The sequence below is a fragment of the Camelus bactrianus genome, chromosome 33 (genome assembly GCF_048773025.1).
Source record: "Camelus bactrianus isolate YW-2024 breed Bactrian camel chromosome 33, ASM4877302v1, whole genome shotgun sequence".
Lineage (NCBI taxonomy): Eukaryota > Metazoa > Chordata > Mammalia > Artiodactyla > Camelidae > Camelus > Camelus bactrianus.
In genome coordinates, this window is record NC_133571.1 from 17,874,976 (window position 1) to 17,899,021 (window position 24,046).

Sequence of the window (24,046 nt, forward strand, 5' to 3'; positions counted from 1 at the left end):
TCTGAAGCAAAATGCAGCCCTGGACTTGCCAGTTAAATGAACTTTTTTGTTTGTCTCAAGTTCATTTCACTTACAGTGAAAAGTAATTATTTTTTACAATGAAAAAGTTTTTAATTAATATGTGTCACTACTGTGCGTTGTACAAACTTCTGTGGCAGTACTTACTCCCTTTTGTCTGCATAACATTGTGAGAGAAATTAACTTTACGTTAATAAAGATCTGTGTTTAAATCTTGGCTCTGCCATAGTTGCTATGACTTTGGCAAAATTTTTTCAACCTCAGCTTTGGTTTCTTCAAATGTGAAACAAATACTTGTCTCAGTCATGAAGATTATTAAGGATAAGTTAATGAAAGAGTTTAGTACTGTGGCTAACACCAGTTATTTATAAACTATGCAATTACTACTTTCTTTTCTTACTTTGATTAGAATGAGAGAACCGAGGGGCAGGATCTGCATCTTATTCCTTTCTGTTCTCAGAGTACCTTGCAACTTAAATCCACTAAGACCATCATTTACCCTAGAGAGAACAGGGTTGTGAAGGAAAAGTAAGCAGCATGGCTTACTGCTTAGATTTGCAGAGCATTTACATCCTTATAATCATGTAAACACTGAATATTAATCTAATTTTAAAAATTAACTTTACTGGGAAGATGAACACATTAGGGAGTATGTTTGTGGTGGTGGCAGGTGAAAATTGACTAGATTTAATTTCCCAAATGTTAAGTCAATTGATGAGGCATACTACTGAAAAATCAAGAAACAACTGCGTGTTATTTAGAAATATAAAGACCAAAACACAAAAGAAGACACAGAAAGGAAGATAGACCTGTTAATAGCAGTATGAATAAAAAGTAAATAAGGGTGACTCTGCACCCTCTCGGATTTTACACATTAAATGAAGGCACCCAGGTAAACTCATTGTATTTAAATGGAAGAAGATAAGTGAGTAAGACTCTTTGGCAGCTTTCTGAGAAGGCACTCTGGGTTCTGGGAATAGAGACAGGAGAAGAGATGAGAGCAGATGTTCTATCAGAAATGATAGCAGGAAAAGTCTTAGAGAGTAAATGGTACCCAAGTGAAGAACAAGGGAGAAGGCATTTCAGGCAGATGAACTGATATAAAGCCAAGAAATCATCAGAACGTGTGAGAGGAATTTCAGGCTCTTCAGTATTACTACAGAGTAAAATTCGAGAAGTAAACCTTGGGAAGGAAGGCCAAAAGTTGGGGAATAGACCCTGAAAGTCTTTCTGTAATAGGCTGAGGGGTTTGCACCTGTATTGAGAGAGAAGCTGAAAGGTTTTAAACAAAGGCATGTTACATTTTCACAAGTAATGCTATATAAAATGTGTGAAGAATAGATTTCCAGGGAAGATAGATGTGGTAGGCAGAATTCTAGAATGCGATCCCTCCCCCGATGACTTTTTCCCTTGTATCATCCCCTCTTACTTGAGTTTGTATAGAGTGATCTACCGCTCTCGGGGTTTTGCTGTTTTATGTAATACAGTTGACCTTAAATTAGGGAGATTTTCAGAGCAGACCCAACCTAATCATGAGCATTTTAAAAGCAGAGAGTTTTTCTCAAGCTAGTGGTGAAAGGGGAGGTCATTGACGTGCTATTTACTGCCGGATTGAAGACAAGAGGGCCTCATGATGAGGAATGCAGGCAGCTCCTTGAAGCTGAGTCACCCCCAGCTGACAGCCAGCAAGGAAATCGAGCTCTCAATTCTGCAACCACAGGGACTGAATTCTTCCAACAACCTCAATGAGTTTGGAAACAGATTTTTCCCCAGAGCCCCCATAAGGGAATGCAGCCCACACCCCAATTTCGACCTGCACAAGGAATCTAGCCATGTCATTCCATACCAGACTTCTAACTTACAGAACTATGCCTAATAAGTGGGTGTTATTTTCAGCCACTAAGTTTATGGTAATTTATTACACATCGATTAAAAAAAGCATTTATAATTGGTGATGGTAGGACTCCAGGTTAAGGACAGAAAACATCTCAGACTTGAGGTAAGAGAGCTTTATCAAAGGCAGTACCATAAGGAGGAAGGATCAGAAACCTGGGATTTTAAGGAGATAGAGTCATGTGAACATTGAAGATTGGATGCTAATGGTTAGTGAGGAGGAGCCCAGAATGACAACCATTCATAGATTAGCTAATGAGGTAGAGGGTGGTGCCATTAACTTAGTAAAGGATGACAGGAGGAGAAACAGTTCTGGCACCACAAGGAGATGCTGAGTTCAATTTGAAGGGGGCTGTCTAGCAAACAGTTAGGTACAAAATTGTGAACTTAGGGAAGAGGACCATGCTATGGATACAGATAAGCATAAAGACAAAGGGGAACGAATACCAGCTCAGCACTTACCATCTGCCAAGCAGTGCTCTAAGTGCTCTAGAGGTTTCTAATCCTCAAAGCAGTCTTAGGAATTAGGAACTATTATTAAACTCATGTGTATGAGGCAAAATGCTCAGAGAGATCAAGTAACTTGTTCAAGATCACATTTGTAGTAAGTGGAAGAATTTAAACTCAAGCTCAGTCAGTCTGCCTCCAGAGCTCAATCTCTTAACATTTCTCTGTTATACTTCTCTATACATGTGAGAGGTACCAAAAGATGGGTGGTATTAAAGCTATGACGTATGCTTTATCAGTCACAGAAAAATGTAAAAAAATCTTGGAAATGGCAAATGATGCTGCCCTCAGCACTCCTTTTTTAGAATTGAGCATGAGCTCTGGGGGATAACTAGGAACATGGTGGAGGCTACTCCCTCCCAGTACAGACAATTGTAAATTCTTGGTGGGAACTGATCCTTGGAGAAGAATATTGAGTCCCAAAGGTATCAATATCAACTTATTGACAAAAGATGTAAACACTGGCTCAGTAATTTCTTCCCTGAGGGACCCAATCAAACTTTGATCTTAAATGAGGCTCATTTCCAAGCTTCCAAACAAGTTGCTGAGCTCCACAGAGAGTAAGGTGCATTCACACTGTTAGCCAGCTGTTGGTTTGGAGAAGCAAAGTTGATGCATTTACCTTGCTTTGAAGACATATGCAAGTCCGCAAACAGAAGGGATGTTGCCTCCTCCATTGTCAGAACCTTTGTCTCCTTCAGGACAGTGAAGGGAAAAGAACGCTTTAGGTCTGGTGAAAGTGAGGTCTTTATCAGTCACAGAAAAATGTAAAAAAATGCTTTATCAGTCACAGAAAAAATGTAAAAAAATCTTGGAAATGGCAAATGATGCTGCCCTCAGCACTCCTTTTTTAGAATTGAGCATGAGCTCTGGGGGATAACTAGGAACATGGTGGAGGCTACTCCCTCCCAGTACAGACAATTGTAAATTCTTGGTGGGAACTGATCCTTGGAGAAGGATCTTTTCTGTTCTGATGTTTTCATTCCCACTGCTGCAGCAGTGGAGAGATGTGGGGAGGGCACCTGCCCTTCTGAAACAATTCATTGTGATTTTGAGGTGAAACTAGATAAAAGGGATGGGTAGGAGGAATGCAGGATCATAGGGGACACTCCCAGCACTTTCATTAAGCCAGGACCTGAGTTTCTGAAAAGTATGAGGGAGACAGTGGGTTGAGCAGTGGGCACAGTGGGGTCACAGTGACCTCTCTGTCTCAAGCTTCAGGAATTTCGACAGAAAGGAGTCCAAGTACTCACTCTGGGCTTCCTTCTTGCTATATGACCTGGGTCAGCCTACTTGTATCTTCAAGATACTGTTTCCTTATCTCGCAAATGTGGACATCACTTTGGGCCCCTGCTGAAAGATTTTATCCTGCATTGTGTCATCCTAAGGTAGGTGAGAACTTGCAGCTGAGATTTGAAAACGTGGGAGGGAAGGACAGATGAGAGAAGAAAGTTAAAAGATAGGAAGTCATTGATCTGGCTCTTCTTCCAGAGCACCATCCCAACAGTCACACTTGAGCCCCCGTGGAACAGGCCCTCAGTCTAGGAGCAAAGGATCTGAGTCCCTTCCTAATGTGACATTCTTCTCTCATTTCCTCACAGATCACACCCCTGCAGATAATGGCTATGAAAAATGACTCTTCGGTAACTGAGTTCATCCTGGTAGGATTTACAGACCATGTGCAACTCCAGTTTCCCCTCTTCTTCCTCTTCTTATTGAACTATACAGTCACAGTGGTGGGGAATTTGATCCTAATTAACCTAATATACCTGAACTCTCACCTTCACACTCCAATGTATTTTTTCATCTTCAACCTGTCCTTCATAGATCTCTGCCACTCCTTGGTCATCACCCCTAAACTGCTGATGAGCTTTGTGTCAGAGAAGAACATCATCTCCTTTGCAGGCTGTATGGCTCAGCTGTTCTTTTTCTGTTTCTTTGTCCATTCTGAGTGCTATGTGTTGACAGCCATGGCCTATGATCGCTGTGTGGCCATCTGTAAGCCCCTGCGGTACACGGTCACTATGTCCCCTCAGGTCTGTTCTCTGCTCATGTCTGGTTCATATGTGATGGGGTTTGCTGGTGCCATGGTCCACACAGGGGACATGATCAGATTGTTCTTCTGTGATTCCAATATCATCAACCATTACATGTGTGACATCTTCCCCCTCCTCCAGCTGTCCTGCAGCAGCACCTATGCCAGTGAGCTGGTAGAATCCATTATTGTGAGCACAGTTGTCATAATATCTAGCTTCATTATTTTTGTTTCTTATGTTCTCATCCTCTCCAATATCCTCCACATCTCATCAGCTCAGGGTTGGTCCAAAGCCTTCAGTACATGTGGCTCCCACATAATAACTGTAGCCCTCTTCTATGGTTCTGGGTTATTCACACACCTCAAGGCCTCTTCTGATGGTTCTGTGGGCCAGGGGAAGTTCTTCTCAGTGTTTTATACCAATATAGTACCCATGTTGAACCCCTTCATCTATAGTCTAAGGAACAAGGATATCAAACTTGCTCTGAAGAAAACCCTGAAGAGAATTATAAACTAAGCAGGATTGTTGGGGTGTGTGTGTTGTGTCTGTATGTTTGTGTATGTGTGAGTGTGTTTTCCTGGAATTTTCTTCAGAATGAAGTTTTTGCTTTAGATGCTTTTTTCTCTCTAAGCATGCCACTTAAACATGCGAAAGTTATTGAATCTCATGGTTATTCTTGGTTCCATGCTTACTCACTGAACTGAACTTTATTCTTAACAGCAGCATTCTTAACTGAACTTTGTTCTTAACAGAACTTTATTCCTACTCCTTTTAGCACCACCTCCCACTTTGCCTCTTTTATGTGCTTCTCATACGTCAGTGTGCATGTGGGATCCGGTCTGATGAGGGCACCCCTCTTTGTTTTCCCTAAAAGCAATCTTAATATGGCCCTTTCTGTTTTTAAGCATTTGAGGAATTTCTGCTGTGTAAGTTACAAATTTTCTAGAATTTCAGCGTTCTTTTAGTTATGGTTTCTATAGTACTGCATTTCCTAACTCAACAAAGCTTCAGTAGTATCTGGGAGATGCTTATGCTTAGTCAACAGGGATCACGAATATTCAAGGCTAAGTATGGGATATGTTAATACCAACTAGGAACTGAGAGGAATACACTTAGTTAATTTAAACTAATTTTGCCTGACGTTATAATAGCATCAGGAATATGATGTAATATATGTGTATGTATATATGTGTGTGTGTGTATATATGTCTGTACATCAGACTATCATAATTTTGTTTACATCTCTGCTTAATCGAATAACCTTGACCACCTAGTGTTCACTTCTTTTTCCTCCTATGCATAGTTAGTCTCAGACTGGAATCTGGCAAAATAAATATTCATGAAATTAATAGCTTGAGCTGTTTGGTATGAGTTTTTCTCTAAAGCGAACTGAAATTTGATATAATTAAAAACTTTCACTTTCTTTCAGAAAATAAGTTTTCTTAAAATTCATGAATTTAAATCTTTGAGACTGAAAAATAGAGTTGGTTTGATACCATTGAAAGACATGCCATTCTTTTTTCAGTTGGAAGTACAACCTTCTGCATTTCTGATAAGGCAGGTCTAGTGGTGGTGGGATTTCCCAGCTTTTGCTTTTTTCTGAGTCTATTGTAACATAGGCATCTTTTAAATTGGCTAATGTTTTGAGTATCCAGCACTACTGTTTGCAAAGTAACATGTTCCTCCTGAAAAACTTGGATCTCCTTTGGAAAAAAAAAAAAAGGAACTGTTATGTTTGGTTACAACATAAATTAAGAAAAGCATGCAGTTTTACCTTCAGAAACTAAAATGAAATAGAGATGTGTTGTACTGCTTATTATGTACATGAAATTAAAAACTGTCTCCAAAATGTAACCTATGCCTGTCAGTAGAAGATAATAAAATCAAGTAACTAAATTAGCTGTGCATGCAAAGTGATTATGGCATTTTTAGAACACAAAAATTCATTATGGTAGGTAAAATCTTGTTTCTTGGGGTGGCAGCAGAGACATAGGAGAGGTGTCCCTGCTATTGTGCAGTCGTGCTGGACTTGAACCAGTAAAACCAGACTGCATTTCAGTTTCCTCACTAGGACTGACAGTTGCCTTGCCCTAAACTTTAGGCTCCTAGAATGCTAGGTGTCAAATACCACACTGAGAAAACTGCCATTCGTGATTTGGTATATTATCTTCAAGACTTCCCTCTTTGCATCTGCAGATATATTTAGGAAGAGATTCGTGTGGTATTATGCATAAAGTTATGCACTATTTTTCCCAGTTTTATTGTGATAAAAATGAACAATAAAAATCGCATGTATTTAAGGTGTACAGCATGATGATTTGATGTATGTCTACATTGTGAAATGATTACCACAATCAAGCTAATTAGCAGATCCCTCAGCTCACACAGTTACCATTTTGTGTATGCAATGAAAACGCTTAAGATTGACTACCTTAGTAAATTTCAAGTATAGGTCCCCAGAACTTATTTATATCATTGGAAATTTGTACCTTTAACTAACATCTCCCCATTTCCTTCACCCTCATAGCCTCTGGCCACCACCATTCTACTCTTTGCTTCTGTGAGTTTGACTTTCTTAGATTCCACAAAAAAGTGAGATCATGCAGTATTTGTCTTTCTGTGTCTGACTTGTTTCACCGAGCGTAATGTCCTCAAGGTCCATCCATGTTGTTGCAAATGGCAAGGTGTTCTTTTATGGCTGAGTAATATTCTGTTGTATATACATAACACATGTTCTTTGCCCATTCATCCAGTGATGGACACTTTAGTTCTTCCCGTATCTTGTCTATTGTAAATAATGTTGCAACGAATATGAAAGTGCAGATACTTCTTCAAAATCCTGCTGTCATTTCCTTTGGAAATGGAAGTGGAATTTCTGGATCATATGGTAATTCTATTTTTAATTTTTTGAGGGGTCTGCATACTCTGTTCCATAATGGCTGTACCAATTTATAGTTCTACCAACAGTGTACATGGATTCCCTTTCTTCACTTTCTTGCTAATACTTGTTGTTGCTTGTTTTTTGATAATAGCCATCCTAACAGGTAACAGATATCTCACTGTAATTTTGATTTGCATTTCCCTCATAGTTAGTGACGTTGAGAACTTTTCATATACCTGTTGGCCACTTGTATGTCTTCTTTGGGAAACGTCTATTCAGGTGCTTTGCCCATTTTTTACTCAGTTATTTCCTGTGTGTGTGTGTTTGCTATGGAGTAGTATGAGTCCCTTATATATTTTGAATATTAACCCCTTATCAGATGTATGGTTTGCAAATATTTTTTCTCATTTCATAGGCTGCCTTTTCAATATGTTGATTGTTTTCTTTGCTCTTACACTCTTTTTTTAATCCCTTGCCGTCATGAGCATTTTCCTATATCGGTGCACATTTCCTTCTCTGAAAGCTCTGTTCCTGAATCCATCCTCTCTCATGCCTCTTAGACTTCTTGCTGCTATTTTTCCTTCTTAGGAAACTATTTCCTCTGGACAGTTTTCTTTTACCACACTCTCTTACCACCATCACCATCTCCACCTAGATTTTTCTCCTTTCCTATGTGTATATATAGAATTAATAATCGCATATGAAGGAAATAGAGCTTCTTAGTATTGGGGTCCTTTTTATTATTTAGTTTTTGAATCCATAATGCATTCACATGGTTCAAAATTCAAAATGTACCAAAAGGGCATACAGTGAAGAGTCTCCGTTACAACCCTGTTCCCAGCCCCCCACCGGACTGTTCTCCCAGAAGGCAGCCAGTCCTGTCAGTTACTACCAGTGCTGTTAGTGACATTTTATTCATATATAATAAAGTTCATATTTGTTATCCCACTGATTTTATACAAATGGTAGCATTCTATACGCGCTGATTTTTTAACTTGCTTTTCATCGTATATGTGCTAGTTCTTGAGAAACAACTAGAGAATGAGTAAGACTTAGGAAAGTGTAGATTCAGAGGAGCAGTGAAGTCCCGGGTTGGCAGCTGTGCAGCTAGCCTGGAAGGGGCCCCCCTAGACTGGAACAGTAGTGCAAGAGAGTCTTTTCCACTTAATAATACATTTTGGAGATTATTTTATATTCATACATATAGATAATCTTAATTTTTAAGGCACCTACATGTTTTTGTACAAATGTTCAAAAATTCATATGATCTCTTTTTGAAAAACCATAACTAGGTTAATCCCAGTCTTTGTTATTACCAAAAAAAAAGTTACAATTAATAAACCAATACATAAATTATTAGAGTGCATTTATTAAGCCTAAGCATATGTGTGTATGTAAATTTGATGAACATTCTCCAGTTGCCCTCATAGAACCTATTTCTTTGATTCACTTACGTTTAAATTGCCTCTCGGTCCAAATCTGCCCTTCTGTACTTTTCTTCATGATATCGGGACTAAGCCTTCGGAGATTACATTTCTCCTTTGCCAGCTGGCTTATTGTTCAGTTCCACCAACGTTTAATGCTGCTGCCAGAGATGAAAAGCATCTTAAAAATATGAAAACAAGTTGAAACAAGTTATAGGATAATGACCTGAACTTTCTTGGCATCCATTTAATCATATCCAAGGGAAAAACAGCAAGTGTTCCACTCCCAAATGTCATATTTGAAATTATGTAAATAAACCAGTTACCAGACTTGAAAATATAAATTCACTCTTTCAATAAGTATGAAAAAAAATGTGTGGGCATGTACCTTTGAGGGATAATCTGCCATTCAGTCTCATATTAATGAGATTCAATGCCGAGCTTCCTACTACAGAATTCATATAGGAGAGAAAACCCTTTCCCCAAGCACATTGACCTGGGGCCAAAACAAGCAGTTCTTCAATGAAGACATACAAATGGCCAATAAGCACATGAAAAAATGCTCAGTATCGCTAATTATCAGAGAAATGCAAATCAAAACTATAATGAGGTGTCCCCTCCCACCAGTCAGAATGGCCATCATTCAAAAGTCCACAAATATTTCTGAACAGTAGGTGCAGCACCTGGGATATAATACAGAACAAAACAGAGTTCCCTACATTCATGGAACTCACACTATGGCAAGGAATTTTAGTTATGACTTAGTGGGGAAATATGCTATTTTCCTAATTTTTGTGATTGAGTATCAGACAGAAGGCAGTCAAAAATATGATTAAGAAAAATCAACCCATGAAGGGAATAATTTGTACAGCTGTACATTTGGGTTCACTCAGAGGAAAATGGTCCTTTTTCATTTCTGATTAATATTGCTCCTTTTTAATGGGGTTACGGTATAGCTCAAATGGTAGAGCACATGCTTAGCATGCATTAGGTCCTGGGCTGAATCCCCAGTACCTCCTCCAAATATAAATAAATAAGTAAACCTAATTACCTTCCCCTCATATATATATATATATATGTGTATATATACACACACACACACACACACACACACACACACACACACATCTCTCTCCTTTTTAAAGGAGAGAATTTTTTTTTGTATCAATCTTTCCCAAATGTCATCAGAATTACAATTGTAATTAACAAAGTTAAAGCACCAAATAATTCATTTCGTTATGAAAGCTAATGATAATAATGGGATTTACTCTGTCTCACAGTCTCCTAGAACCATAGAAGAGGAAGAGTAAACTCTTAGCTAAGATCACCAAGAAAGCCTGCCTGGAAGATTCTGATCTTCACCTGTTTCTGAAACTTTCTCTTCTAAGTAGGATAGATAGAGTTGAGGGTTAAGACCAAAACCCAGTAATGTTAATCTAATTTAGTTGGCTAAAAGAACACAGATTTGGGGAGAATCTTCAGGATCTAGAGCTTGGCATAAAACTTGACATCAAAAGCACAATCATAAAAGGGAAAATTTATAAATTTAGGTTCACTCAAAATTAAATATTTTGGCTCTGTCAAATACCCTGTTAAAAGGATAAAGACAGATAGGGAGAAAATAATTTCAAGCATATATCTGACAAAGGACTAGTATCAAGAATATATAAAGAACTCTCAAAACTTTTTTCTTTTTTCTTAAGTAATAAAAATTTATTAAGAATTCCCAGGGTGGTAGGAGGAACCAACATCAGAAAATCACTGAGAAATCACACACTGTCCCAACACAGGGAGGAAAGTCATTCCTCTGAAAATGGTCAGTCTTTGTAGAATATATAAAGAACTTTCAAAACTTAAAAGCAAAATTAAGTAACAATTAGAAAATGATAAAAAGACATGAATAGATATTTCACGGAACAGGACATGCAGGTGGTAAATAAGCACTTGAAAAGATGTTCAACGTTACTAGGGAAACACAATTAAAACCACAAATAAATAACACTACGTATCTATCAGAAAGGCTAAAATAAAATATAGTGCCAGCACCAAATGCTGACAGTGATACAGAAAAGCTGTGGGGGAATATAAAATATTACAGTCACTCTGGAAAACTGTCTGTTTCTTATAAAATAGTAACCAGCAATTGCACCCTTGGGAATATATCCCAAGCCAAGGAAAACTTATTTTCACACAGAAACTTGTACATAAATGTTTATACCAACTCTATTTGTAATAGCCCCAAACTGGAAACAATCCAGGTATCCTTCAATAAATAAATAAACTGTGTTTATTTATCCACACCATGACATATTATTCAGAAATTTAAAAAGGGAATGGACTATTGATACAGGCAGCAATCTGGATGAATTTCAAGGGAATTATGCAGAATGAAAAGAGCCGATCCCAAAATATTATGTACTGTACTGTTCCATTTATATAATCTTATATAATATGAATTAAATGAAAGAATAATCGAGATAGAGAACAGATTAGTGGTTTAAAGATTAGAGTTTAAGTCTGGGAATTAAGTTTAAGGAGGGAGATAGACAACACAAGTTAAGGATGGCGCAGGGCATCTTAGTGGTGATGAAACTGTCGTGCATAATGACTTTGTTGTTGAATACACACACCTACATATGTGACAAAATGATATAGCACTAAACACACACACAATACATAAAGGAGTAAAAGTTAAAAAATCTGAATAAGATCAATAATTGTATCAGTGTCAACATCCTGGTTGTGATAATATGCTGTAGTCTTAAGATGTTACCATTGGGGGAAATTGAATAAAGGATTCATGGGATTTCTCTGCATTAGTTTTAAAACTGCATGTGAACCAACTACTTTAAAAAGTTTAATTTAAAAAAGATAAAGGATATAGGCTTTTATCTCAGAAACAGAGAAATTGAAGAATTGAAGGGAATTTTAAAATTATATTCTCCTTGAAACAGAAATCTTAAACTATTGCCAATTTGGATTGATTTTATTATTATCTCAAATTTAACTTGAGATGAATAGTATCAGTGTAATCAATGTTGTGTGTACTAGGACAGCTTCCTTAAGCCTTGATGTGTTCTTAATACATATTGTTATGGGGCATCCTGTGTGCACGTTGCTGCTATGACAATAAATTTCCTCAACACACCAAGGGATTTCCAAGGTTCAGAATGGGCCCACTAGAAGTGTGTGTGTGTTAAATGCTTGTTTTGTCTCACCTCAGTACAGATTGGTGAAAATAAAGTTACACTCAAGCAACTTAGGCTCAATATTCAGAACCAAAGAGTTGATCATATGTCCCTAACCCCTATGTGTTTGTCTAACTCATTCCCTTTGCGTGTATGAGGTCACCCACGCCAAACACAGCCAAAATCCACCTTTCTTCCCTGCCCCTTCCACTACGTCTGCCTCCAGATGACTTTTTAGTTATTCTGCATCTGAACTGTGGTTCCACTCATTTCTCTTCTATTCTCTCCATTCCTAAAAACATCCACACTCTTCCTTTCCAGGGAAGACTTCTGCCAGCTTTGTAGCAATTATAACTTCATATAATCCTGAACACAGAGGAGAAAAAGGAAAACTTCAAAATACTGTTTCTGGGCTCCTTAAAGATTTAGGAACTCGCATCATCTCCATTATCTACATTTACATACGCGCGCGTGTGTGTGTAACACATATATATAAACATGGTATGGAAAATCACAATGATTCATGGTGTGTGAGTCACACAAGTGAATCACAGATTTTTGTTTTGTTTCTTACTTATTTTTATTGAAGTATAGTTGATTTACAATGTTGTGTTAGTTTCAAGTGTACAGCAAAGTGATTCAGTTATACATACATACTTTTTCAGATTCTTTTCCATTATAGGTTATTACAAGATATTGAATTTGGTTCCCTGTGCTAACTTGGACTTCTGTTGTTGTCTAGATTAAGCCTACAGTCTCATCTAAAACTCAATAAAAATTGTGTCACTTGCCAAAGCTAGTAAAATCAATAGTTATTGAACAGGAATTCAGGTAAGCCCAAAGAAGATTCATAATGTCTGATAAAGTAGTGGGCTTCATTAATTCATGGTGAGATGATCTGTTTTGTGTCCATATTTATTTGTTGGGATGGATGCTTCATGAGAACTAGGACCATATCTGTATAGTTCAGTGCTGCATCCCCAGTGCCACATGCAGGGCTTGCTACATCACAGATGCTCGTTTAATTGCTTCTTACATGGGTATGTGAAAAAGAAAAAAAGCAATGAAATTGGCCATCAACCAGAGCAGCAAATGTGTGCAGGAGGTGGGAAATGAAGGAAATGGAATTCTGTGTCAGGGGCTAGGAACAGAGCCTCAGAGAATGTGTCTATACTCTGATAGACTGGTCTCAAAGCTCTGGCGAGAGGGCAGCAGGCATATCTGACCGGAACTCAGGGGCCAGCAGCTCTCCGCCTCTGCAGAGCACAAATCCTGCAACTTTGGGGGAGGGGGAGGTCGCAGGAGAGAGTAGTGAGCTGCCAGTGTGACGGCTGCTTCCCGAGCACAAGGAGATCTTTCTGGAGAGTCCCAGAAATTCTTGAGGAAATTTCACAGGAGTTGAATTTCTGCATTAGTGAGTGGAAATACAAGCAGATAAAAACAATCTATTTTAATGAGTCATCAATAGTTTTAAAAATCTTATATTTAGGGGTCATGTAGTAGTGCAACTGCCCTCATCCATGGTGAAATATTTTTTAAAACCTTTCTGGCAAATGATCTTTCAGCTTTTTCCCAAATACTTGTAGTCATGATCATTTGGAGGAAGGGCCATCTCAGATTACAGATATCATGAATCTGACAAAAATCCCAGACTCCATAAAATGGGCATAAATCACCTGTAAAACCCGCAAACTCTTTAAAATGTTGCCAAGAAGTAAAACAATCATTTCTTTTTTTTTTTTTACATTTTTATTGATTTATAATCATTTTACAATGTTGTGTCAAATTCGAGTGTAGAGCACAATTTTCAGTTACACATGAACGTATATATATTCATTGTCACACTTTTTTCTCTGTGAGCTACCGATCATTTCTTTTATTTCACGCAGTATTAAGTTTCTATGAGGAGCAGGATTATAATTTAAAAATTTGTGACACACTTCTTGCCCTCTGGAAATAAATCAATTTTGAGAGGAGACAAATCATCCAATCACATTGATATTAGAGGACCAGTATGTATACAGTTTTGAAATACCTATATTTGTTTTACAAAAGTTGTGTAAATTTTCATTTAAATAGTTATAAATTTCTTAATGTGATTATATATATATAAAAAAAAGCCAGGTCCATACAAGAATGGAGGCATAACTCACAAGAGAAACTTTCGAACACTGAAACAAGTAGTTCATTTTAGCAGCCACCAGGTTGTGCTGGTGACTCAGTGAAGTTGTTTTTTTTTAAAAAAATTATATTTCTCTTAAAATTTATATTTTGCATCTTTCTTAGGCCCCTACATGTATAACCATGGATTTTATATAACTCCTTATGTAAAATATTCACTCCATTATTAAAACACCTAAACTTAAAAAAAGAGAGAGTTTTTGTCATTTCGGATATTCCCTGACAAAGGAATCTGAGCCAGCGTCTCGTTAAGTCATACGTATGCTTTCACCTCTACTCACCCCAGTGCCAATACGGGATGAATGTAAAGAAAGTTATTTTGGGGCGTTAATGCATTTATTTAATAGTTACCCCTTTCTACTCACATCCTTATGGTTCTGATTTATTCCTTATTTTCATTCATTTATACAAATGATAATTCTTCCCTTTATGCACATCAAATTATATTTGTTCTTATTCTTTCTTATTCTCAACTCTTCCTAATATCCCCAGATCCCCACATGCCTGGACCTAGACCTCTGGAGGGCAAGCTTCAGCTAAGTCCAGAGGACTGACCAGCAGTGTTTCAGAATGGCACTGACGCAATTCCAATAAGTGAGTTAATATATGCAAGGTACCAAACAGAGTGTCCAGCCACAGCCTGTATGCTCATTAAAGGTTAAGTATCATTGTCATCATAATCTAGATATAACCCAGGTATCAGATTTTTCTACCTTCAGAGATAGCCTCCCTTTAGCATTTTTGGAGAAGATAGGCTTTATTTCATGTCTCCTCCTTAGTCAGTTCCACGCTACAGGTGGCTTCTCTCTGCTGTTCTCAGCTCCATCGCAGGATGTCTTGTTTCTGGCCGTGACCTGGAACACTTGAACTACCTTTCTTCTCGGTATGATGCGGCCACTTCTGTGATGCTATGACTTCTGCCTCTGAGTATCAGCAGAGAGGTTAATTTGAGGAAGGTCTTGCTTCTCTTTGTTTCCTTGTCTCTCATACCAATACACACTGTGCAACTATCCAATTTGATAGATGAGTTGGAAAAATATAAGAAAAAGGAAATATCAAGCCTGAGTACTTGGTGTGACTCTCCCCATATCCAAAAGAAGAGTACCAGATGCTTTCACACGTGGTCTCCTCATGGACATCCCAAGTTCTGTCCTCTACACAGAGGGTGCCCCATTCTTCCGACCACACCATGAGGCCCCATCCGCCCATCTTTCCATATGGGCTGGTTTGGCCCTACGTCCACCTTCTGCTACACTCAGGGAAGTTCATGAGGGTGTACTCCTCACAATCTGGGCTATTTTAGAATAGCAGAATTTTCCACAGGTTAGTACAGACCAGTCTTTGATACTCAAAACTGGGATCCCTTCCAAGTCTTCCTACAAGTGAATAGTGTAATATGACTCCTCTTTTTTCCTAATTCTCTAATGGTTAACTGTAGTGTATACACACACACACACACACACACACACACACACACACACACACGTTCTCAGAGACAGTAAAATCTGAATCTACTGTAAAGAATAAGAATTGTCCTGGGGTTGGGGGTGGGTTTAGCTCAGTGGTAGAGCACATGCTTAGCATGCATAAGGTCCTGGGTTCAATCCCCAGTACCTCCATTAAAAACAAAGTAGTTAGAAAAAAAATTGTCCTAAATGCCTATGAATATGCACAGTGTCTCCAGGGCAGAATAGGGGTGGCCATTAACATAGTCATGTGAATCCATGGAATTTCTCCTTTGTTCTTTTGCTTTCAGCCTTGGAACCCAGAGCCCAAGAATCTGGCCCAATTATAAGACGACCTAACCCATGGTTACCAATCCAAGGCCTAAGAGTTTTGAAACTTGGAAAGAGATTTTAGTTTGATTTATCTTTACATTTCAGCAGGCCGTGTAAAGAACCCTTGGGTGGGGCCTTCTGTTGTGTGTACGTGGGTGTATATGAAAGAGATGATTTACAGTCTTCCTGGACAAGCAACCTCCCTAGGGGTTGGGAGACTATCTTACCTATGGCCCAAGGTGTATCTACCTTTTATCTTTGGTAAGGATGCTTCCGTAACTGAAGGAAAAAAAAATCACTCTCCTGGACCTTCATACTACCACTTGCCCTGTCTCCTAGCTGGAAAAGTTGCTTGGATAAACCCATTTAGCTCACAAAGAAAAGGATGGAAGGCATAGAGCCTTGAACTCTTGGACCTAGTATAGAGTCCAGTAAACAATAGGCACTTAATAGATGCTAAATTGCATGCAATGAGCCAATTTAAGTAGTATAAACCTCAGAAAGAGTGTAAGTAAGAGATTTGCAATTTTTAAATAGGGAGAAGATGCTACTTAAGAAAAAAGATTAAAATTCCTCCAGCTGTAGATAAAAAGATACTTGAAAACGATGCTCACCAGTAAGTAAGTGATACAAACAGAACTATCAAAAGAGCACTCTGTTCAGAGTCTTCCCCAGTGCAAGTTTAACATCCTTATTCCTCAAACTGTAGATCAAAGGGTTAAGCATGGGAACCACGTTGGTATAGAAGACTGAGGCAAATTTACCCTGGTCCTTAGCTCCAGGAAAAGAGGTTGTTAGATAGGTGAATGCCCCTGACCCAAAAAACAAAGCCACAGCAACTATGTGGGAGCCACACGTGCTGAAGGCTTTGGACCTGCCATGAGCAGAAGGAATGTGGAGGATATTGGAGAGAATTAAAGCGTAAGAGATTAAGATGCCAATACTAGATATTGTGATGACCGCTCCAACAACAGCAGAAAACACCAGCTTATTGACATGGGTGCTTGTGCAGGAGAGCTGCAGGAGGGGGAGGACTTCACACAGATAGTGGTCGATGATGTTGGAATCACAGAAGGTCAGTCTCAGCATGCTTCCAGCATGGGCCATGGCCCCAGCAAACCCCACCACATACGAACCAAACGTCAGCAGAGAGCACACCCGAGGGGACATGGTGACGGTGTAGAGCAGCGGGTTGCAGATGGCCACATAGCGATCATAGGCCATCGACACCAACACGTAGCACTCAGAATTCACAAAGAAACAGAAGAAAAATAATTGAGCCATGCATCCCACGTAAGAGATGATATTTTCTGACACAAAACCATTTAGCATTTTGGGGGTAAACACGCAGGAATAACAGAGATCTATGAAAGACAAGTTGAAGAGGAAAAAGTACATTGGAGTATGAAGGCTGGAATTCAGCCTGATTAAGGTGATCAAGCCCAAGTTGCCCACCACAGTAAACACATAGATCCCTGAGAACAGGAGGAAGAGGGGGAGCCGGAGCTCTGACTGTTCTGATAATCCCACAAGGATAAACTCAGTCACTGAGGAGCTGTTTCTTAGAGGCATTCTCTTCTGGGGAGCTGCTGTGGGAACAAGGGATGAAATACATGAATTGGTTATAGGCACAAGCATAGCTGATGGAAAAAAGGTCTAGAAGATGAGCCAGTGCTTGGATGCCCTCCTTTTTGCCTTTTTCCTCTCATCTGCCTCCTCCCCCCAAGCTACTGACAATGTGTCTATGACTATCTCTTAGCTCCCCTGGGCTGATCGTGACTCCAAGCTAGAGTCTGTTAGTATGGGCAGCAAGAATTCTGTCCCCACTTGGGAGGTGAGGAGATGGAGCACCTGAATTGGCTGCCCAGCGACTTTCAGAAAGACATTCTAAGGGCCAGGAGTCCAACCCGAGACCGCTGACTCAGGCTCTGAGAGACAGGAGGTCTCCTGTCCACCACTGTCTCCATTCATTCTGCCTCTCTGTCCCAACCAGATACAGGGCTCCTGCCCTGGAGAGAAAGCCATGAGTGTCCCTTCTGTCTGCACGTCCTACCTTCCTCCTCTGAGTCCATTCACTACATTTCACACCGGTGTCTGTGTTAAGAGTAGGGCAGGGATCAATATGTACGAGACCCCTTGGTTGTGAATTAAAAATAAAACTATGAGGGAAGATGACAGTCAGACATTCACCTTCCTCTTCCCTGGCCCCCCACAGTCTTAGGTCTTATGCAATCTCTTTTTCCATTAGCCCAAAGGAGAAAGTGGCATAAGGCAGGCAGTCTTAAGTTTTAACTCTTCCGATTCCCTTGCTGCTGAGAATTAGAGCTTTTACAGACCTCAGTCTCCAAGGTGCTCTAGGAATAGACCGAGATTTCTGTTTGTAGATTTTCCCAGATGGCATACATCAACTTCAGGAGAAAAAAAATAGCAACCCTCATTTTCATCAGAACCCCAGCTGGCATGTCGTGAAGAACTTTATGCTACTTGATGAACTCAGGGATCTGATTAGATACAGTTTTAATCCTCTGGGAATTTCTCAGAGATTTGTCCCTATAGGGAAGAAATTGCACTGTCTTTGTTTACAGCCTGAATGATGATGTTTACCTGGCATCTTGGGACTCGGGTGTTGTACTCAAACTTCTCCTCAACTCGAAGGATTTCATGCTATTTAGTGCTGAATTGGGGAGGGGGAGAGGCTCATTTTTCCTCTCTTTCATTAACTTTTGGCACTTACACGTGACTTTAAGGGAGGATGGTCCCAAACTTATTTTAGCCCCTATTTCCAAATTGTCAAAGGGAGTTTTGAGACTGGGACAAAAAAAAAAAAAAGGTCAGACTTGTAGGTGATATGGAAAGCACCTCAGACAAAATGTTTCTAGCACCATAAACTGCTCAGAACAGTGGAGATGCCACACCACCACCACCACAAGCACCACCCACCCTCAGCTCTGCTGAGGGCTATAGACAGGCTCTTACTATATATGAGGAGATTAAAATATCACATCACACATGCAAAGAAGCACACACACACACACACACACACCCCTGCACAAAGTTATTCCACGGATGTGTGCCGGCTAAGGTATTAACAGGAGCTGTACCTACAGGTTTTAATCCCATCATCGTTCAGATAACAAAATTTTTCACCATGTGATCTGCAACATGAATATTCTAAGAAACATTCAAAGGTATGTGAGCAACTACATTTGTAAATTTCCACTGAAGCTGCCTAAAATAACCCCAGATTGCCTGAAATAGACTTGATTTACATCCATTATCCCTGTATAATTATTAATACTAAACCCTCTCACTCTCAAAAGTGTCTGGATTTGGATAACAAATTATATGGTCACCCTACTAAAAAGAGCATAAGGAGCTGTTTAGGTCCTCTGGCCCCTGCTGTCTGCTAAACCCACTGACTTCTGTCCACTTTCTGACTACAGGAGCCTCTCTCTGTCTTTCACCTCGTTGCCCTAAGAGTTCTCCTTCACTGAACCTACTCCTCCTGGCCAACCAGTACTATTTCTTCAGTAGATTTTGGCTTCAAAAATAGAAGGGGTATTAACTGCAAGGTGCTTCTGATTTATACCTAGCCAAAACACCTAAAGCAAATAAATACAAGCCAAAGCTACCTGTCTGAAGTGAAAGGAGAATGAAGGGAGAGGAATTACGTAGGAACAAGGAATAAACACCAGTATAATTATACATTGTAACCATTGATACAATGGTATAACATTGTTATATGTTGCTGTATATGGTACAATAAAGTCTTGGGGCTTTTTTTGCTCCCACTCCATGCCTAGTTCTTCCTTTCATGTGGTTTCGCTGGTCGCTGATGGGAGGGAACCCGGGGAAACTGTTGTGTGAACAGGTATAAGGTGGTGAGAAGGAGACCAGAGGCAACACTTAAGAGTCATCGGCGTTGGGACACAAAACACTGGCCCATTCACAGAAAGCATGTCTCGCTTGAACACAGACAGGTATACAAAGAGCAAACATATAAACGAGTACGTTACAGACATGGATATTCTCCCATTAAATACCTGTTTGCAGCATTACATTAAATACAGCTCATTTCATCTAGCATTTATATCTTCGTTTCAAAGACCGTTTGTCTCTACGTAGAACTGGTTCTGGGGCAGGGAAGGTACGGAGTGAGCCTGATTGTTTTGGCAGAAAGTAATAAAGTGCTCCAAATCTAAGGGAGATAGACTAAAAGGACATAAGAACTAGTGTGAAGAGGGTCACACTAGACAAATCAGGGACAAATTGAGGATCAAAGTAAATAATGACAATAATGAATCATAGCTCAGATAAAATTGGAATGCATGAGTCCACAATGATACACATGCATGAATGAATGAATAAATAAATACAGGAGGAAAAAGAGGCTCTTCCTGACAGAATGAAAACTAAATAACAAGGGTTAATGGAGTTAGAAAATCTCCATTTTACATCCATCAGAGTAATAATTGATTCAGGCAAGAATCATCAATGGATGCGAAAACTAAGATTGAAAAGGAATGTGACATTTCATAGTCTCATGTCTCCCCACATGTAATTACTTTTAATTACAAAGCAAAAAAGTAGTAATCTTCTCCAATAAATTACTAAGGAACTTGCAAAGTTCCAAAAACTCTGCATTATCAAATGTCCCAGAAACAACTGTGAGAGGATGTAGAATGAATACCATTTGTGAGAGTAAAGAAAAAGGAAGCTTTCCTTCGAGGAAGCAGTTTTGTGCCCTGCAAAGTCAGCAAAGAAGAATCAGGCTGTGGTCTTGGTGACTTTTTCCTAAGTATATTTCTCTTTTGAACTCAATCATTCGACCTTATGTTTCCATTACTCTGGGGAAAATGGGAGCTTCATACATGAATGATTCATTTTTCATCGTACAAATTTTTCTTCAGTGTTGCCTCTGGGATGTTGGTTACAATGGGGAGTATGAAATGAATGCCCAGTTGTTGGTATTTTATAAAGTTTCCCTCAAAACCTTATGTTCAATTGGATAGTGATTTAGAGTTTGCTGAAGTTAACCATTTTATGTAACACTATGCATTTTACCGTCAAAAGGAATGGAAGGTGGGAGGTTACAAATCTTAGACAGGGTCCGGTTTCTGCTGCAGACACCTGGCAGCGTGTGCTTAAAACTGAGAATCAGGAATGAACATCGGAAAAATATCATCAAGGCATCAGCAATGGGGTATTAGAAATGAACACGTGTTTATCTGTAATGTGTTGCCGGAAGAGCGAGAACAGGGGAGCCCCTTTAGCTAGTTAGCTGCTAAAACTGCTGGATGCATCCAAGACACATTTGTTAAACCCCAACTCTGCGTGTGCTCGGTGTGGGGGACATATCAGAACGGACCTCAGGGACTCTGCTCACATAAAACTTACAATCTAATTTGTGCTGGGGGCGGATACAGAAGAGTAGGTGGGCAAGGACCCTAACATGGTGACTAGCACTTGACAGGTGAAGTGCAACGTGCCATGAGAACACGGAGCAGGGGTCCTGTAACTCACAGAGGGGTCGGAGGAAGATATTCCAGAAGGGCACCTCGCAGCAGATTATCACAGGAGTAAAGGCTCCAAAGACCTTCCCTTCCTAGGATGAAAAAGCTTACCAGCAGTATGATTAAGCCAAGAAAGCTGTTTAAAAAAAAGAAAAGAAGTATATAAGGAAGGAAAAGAAGGAGGGAGAAGACATTTTCAATTTTCTTCCCTCTTTACTTTTCTTTACCCATCCAGATACCACAAGTAGTTTATGAAATGAAGAAAAACAAAGATAAAAGAGGAGGAGACAGTAATACAAACACCACTACCACCAAAATTAAAGGTAATAAGTTTTCATGAGTGCCACCCTTACCAGTGCAGAATCTGGCCAAAATAGACAGTTCAGATATGTTTATGCTGGTGGTGAGAGCGCAAGTTGGGATAAACTTTCAGGAAGGGATTTTGCAATACAATTCGAGGATTTTGTATAATTCAGTAATTCCCCATCTAGGAATATAATTGGGGGTGGGGTGGGGGCACTCAAAGATTTATTGAATGTGTGTTAATGAAGCACTATTTATAATTTGGAAAAATTAAACTAATTACAGTAGTAGAAAACTGCTCATTAGATATAATACAGCCATATGGTAGAATTTTACAAAATCATGAAAATCAAGTTGAAAATAAAATCTAACTTGTGGAGTAAGTTACAAAGGGCAGAAAGGTGATCTGGAGAAGCAGAGAACACCCCACATGGCCTCTGTCTGGGTACTGTAACAGTCTGTGGCCATTTCCTCTGTGACTGGCCGCCCTGTTGTGCTAACCTGATTACTGGCTTATAACACAAGGTTTTCTATGGTTCTGAAACAGTCTCCAGACCCTTAACTGACTACCCTGAGCTACAGACTTCTCACTCTCGCTTTAAAAGCACGATTAGAAAACAAAGAAATGATTATGTGTGAAGTAATTCCCCAATCCTGTCCTTTGTAGCCTAGACATGTTCTATGAGGTCTTCCAGCCAGCATCACCAAATCCCATAAAGGCCAAGTCCCCAAATCCCCACGCCACTGTCTCAGGAGGGACCATGCTTGCTGCTCTCTGGGTCCTAGCACACTTCCTCCACACTCTGCAAAATTCTTCAAGAATTTATCTGGTCATTTAGCCAAGACCATCTCAACAAAATGTTATACCTCCTACCTTCATGCAAAAATGCGATATTTAAAATTAGCCCTTGAAAAGTTGCCTGAGATTTCTGTAGACAGAACCAGATTTTGATGTCCTAGACCAGCTCACATTTGAAATGAAATCTTCCAGGGCTGAGGGAGGAAGAAAGTGAGCCATAATGGAAAGAAATCAGTGTTAGAGATGAAGAGCTTGGGTTCTAGTCACGGTTTTGCTGCTGAGTACCTGCGTGACCTGGGGGAAGGCATGTAAGCCTGGATCTAGTCTCAGAAACAGGAGAGAACTTAACTAGCTCATCCTTAAGGCCCACTAAATGTGAGTATCCTGTCGTTTTAAGAATCTTCTTAAATCAAAGGACTTTTAAGATGGGAAAGACAAACTTGTTTGAGAAAGAGTTCAGATTTCTTCTGTGTGACCAATGGAAGCTGAATCATCTATGGAAGGAAAAAAGTCCCTTTCCGAAGTATTGCTCGTTTCTCAGGAGAGTGATTTTCTGCTTAAAGTTTTCTTCAGGGCAGCTTTGACATCCTTATTCCTCAGGCTGTAGATTAACGGGTTGAGCATGGGCACCACGATGGTATAGAACAAGGAGGACACTTTCCCCTGGTTCATGGGTAAAAGAGAAGGTGGTTTGAGGTACATGAACGCCCCCGACCCAAAGAAAAGAGAAACTGCGATTACGTGGGAACTGCAGGTGCTAAAGGCTTTGGACCTGCCTTCAGTGGAGCGAATACGGAGGATGCTGGAGAGGATGAGGGCGTAGGAAATGAAGATGGTAACTGTGGGCACGCCAATATCGATGCCCACAATGACAAAAACCACCAGCTCATTTACATACGTGCTGGTGCATGAGCGCTCAAGAAGGGGAAGGATGTCACACATGTAATGGTCAACCAGCCTGTTGGCACAGAAGGTCAGTCTCACCATGCATGCTGTGTGGGCCATGGCCCCAGCAAACCCCATCACGTACACACCCAACAAGAGAAGTAAGCAGGCCTGGGGAGAAATGGTGGCCGTGTACACCAGTGGGTTACAGATGGCGACATAGCGGTCATATGCCATCGCGGACAGGACAAAGGACTCAGAGATGACAAAGAAAAGAAAAAAGAAGAGCTGAGTCATACACCCTGCATAGGAGATGATATTCTTCTTTGAGACAAAACTCATCAGCATTTTGGGAGTGATGACAGTAGAATAGCAGAAATCTATGAAGGACAAGTTATAGAGGAAAAAGTACATGGGGGTGTGCAGATTACAGTTGAGTCCAATCAGCGTTATCAAGCCCAGGTTCCCTGCCACGGTGACCACGTAGAAACCTAGAAACAGGAAGAAGAGGGGCATCTGGAGTTGCGGCTGGTTGGTTAAGCCTGCGAGGATGAACTCTGTCACGGAAGAATTCTCAGGCATCATTGTCACTTAAGGAATTCTGTGGAAACAAGGGGAAACAGTCACTTAGAAGGAGAGA

General features: G+C 39.8%; 3 protein-coding genes across 3 annotated transcripts; 1 reads left to right on the forward strand and 2 right to left on the reverse strand.

The window, feature by feature from the left end:
• The first annotated feature begins 4,034 nt into the window (after positions 1–4,034).
• LOC105074201 (olfactory receptor 8C8-like) lies at positions 4,035–4,970 on the forward strand. The gene has a single exon (XM_010961700.2). The coding sequence runs from the start codon at positions 4,038–4,040 to the stop codon at positions 4,968–4,970; it is 933 nt and encodes a 310-aa protein (XP_010960002.1). The 5' UTR covers positions 4,035–4,037.
• Positions 4,971–16,548: 11,578 nt separating this feature from the next.
• OR8B4 (olfactory receptor family 8 subfamily B member 4) lies at positions 16,549–17,481 on the reverse strand. The gene has a single exon (XM_010961622.3). The coding sequence runs from the start codon at positions 17,476–17,478 to the stop codon at positions 16,549–16,551; it is 930 nt and encodes a 309-aa protein (XP_010959924.1). The 5' UTR covers positions 17,479–17,481.
• A 5,577-nt stretch (positions 17,482–23,058) lies between these two features.
• On the reverse strand, positions 23,059–24,000 carry LOC105074149 (olfactory receptor 8B8). Its single transcript, XM_010961623.2, has one exon. It carries the CDS (start codon positions 23,989–23,991, stop codon positions 23,059–23,061), a length of 933 nt encoding a protein of 310 aa, XP_010959925.2. The 5' UTR covers positions 23,992–24,000.
• Between the last annotated feature and the right edge of the window lie 46 nt (positions 24,001–24,046).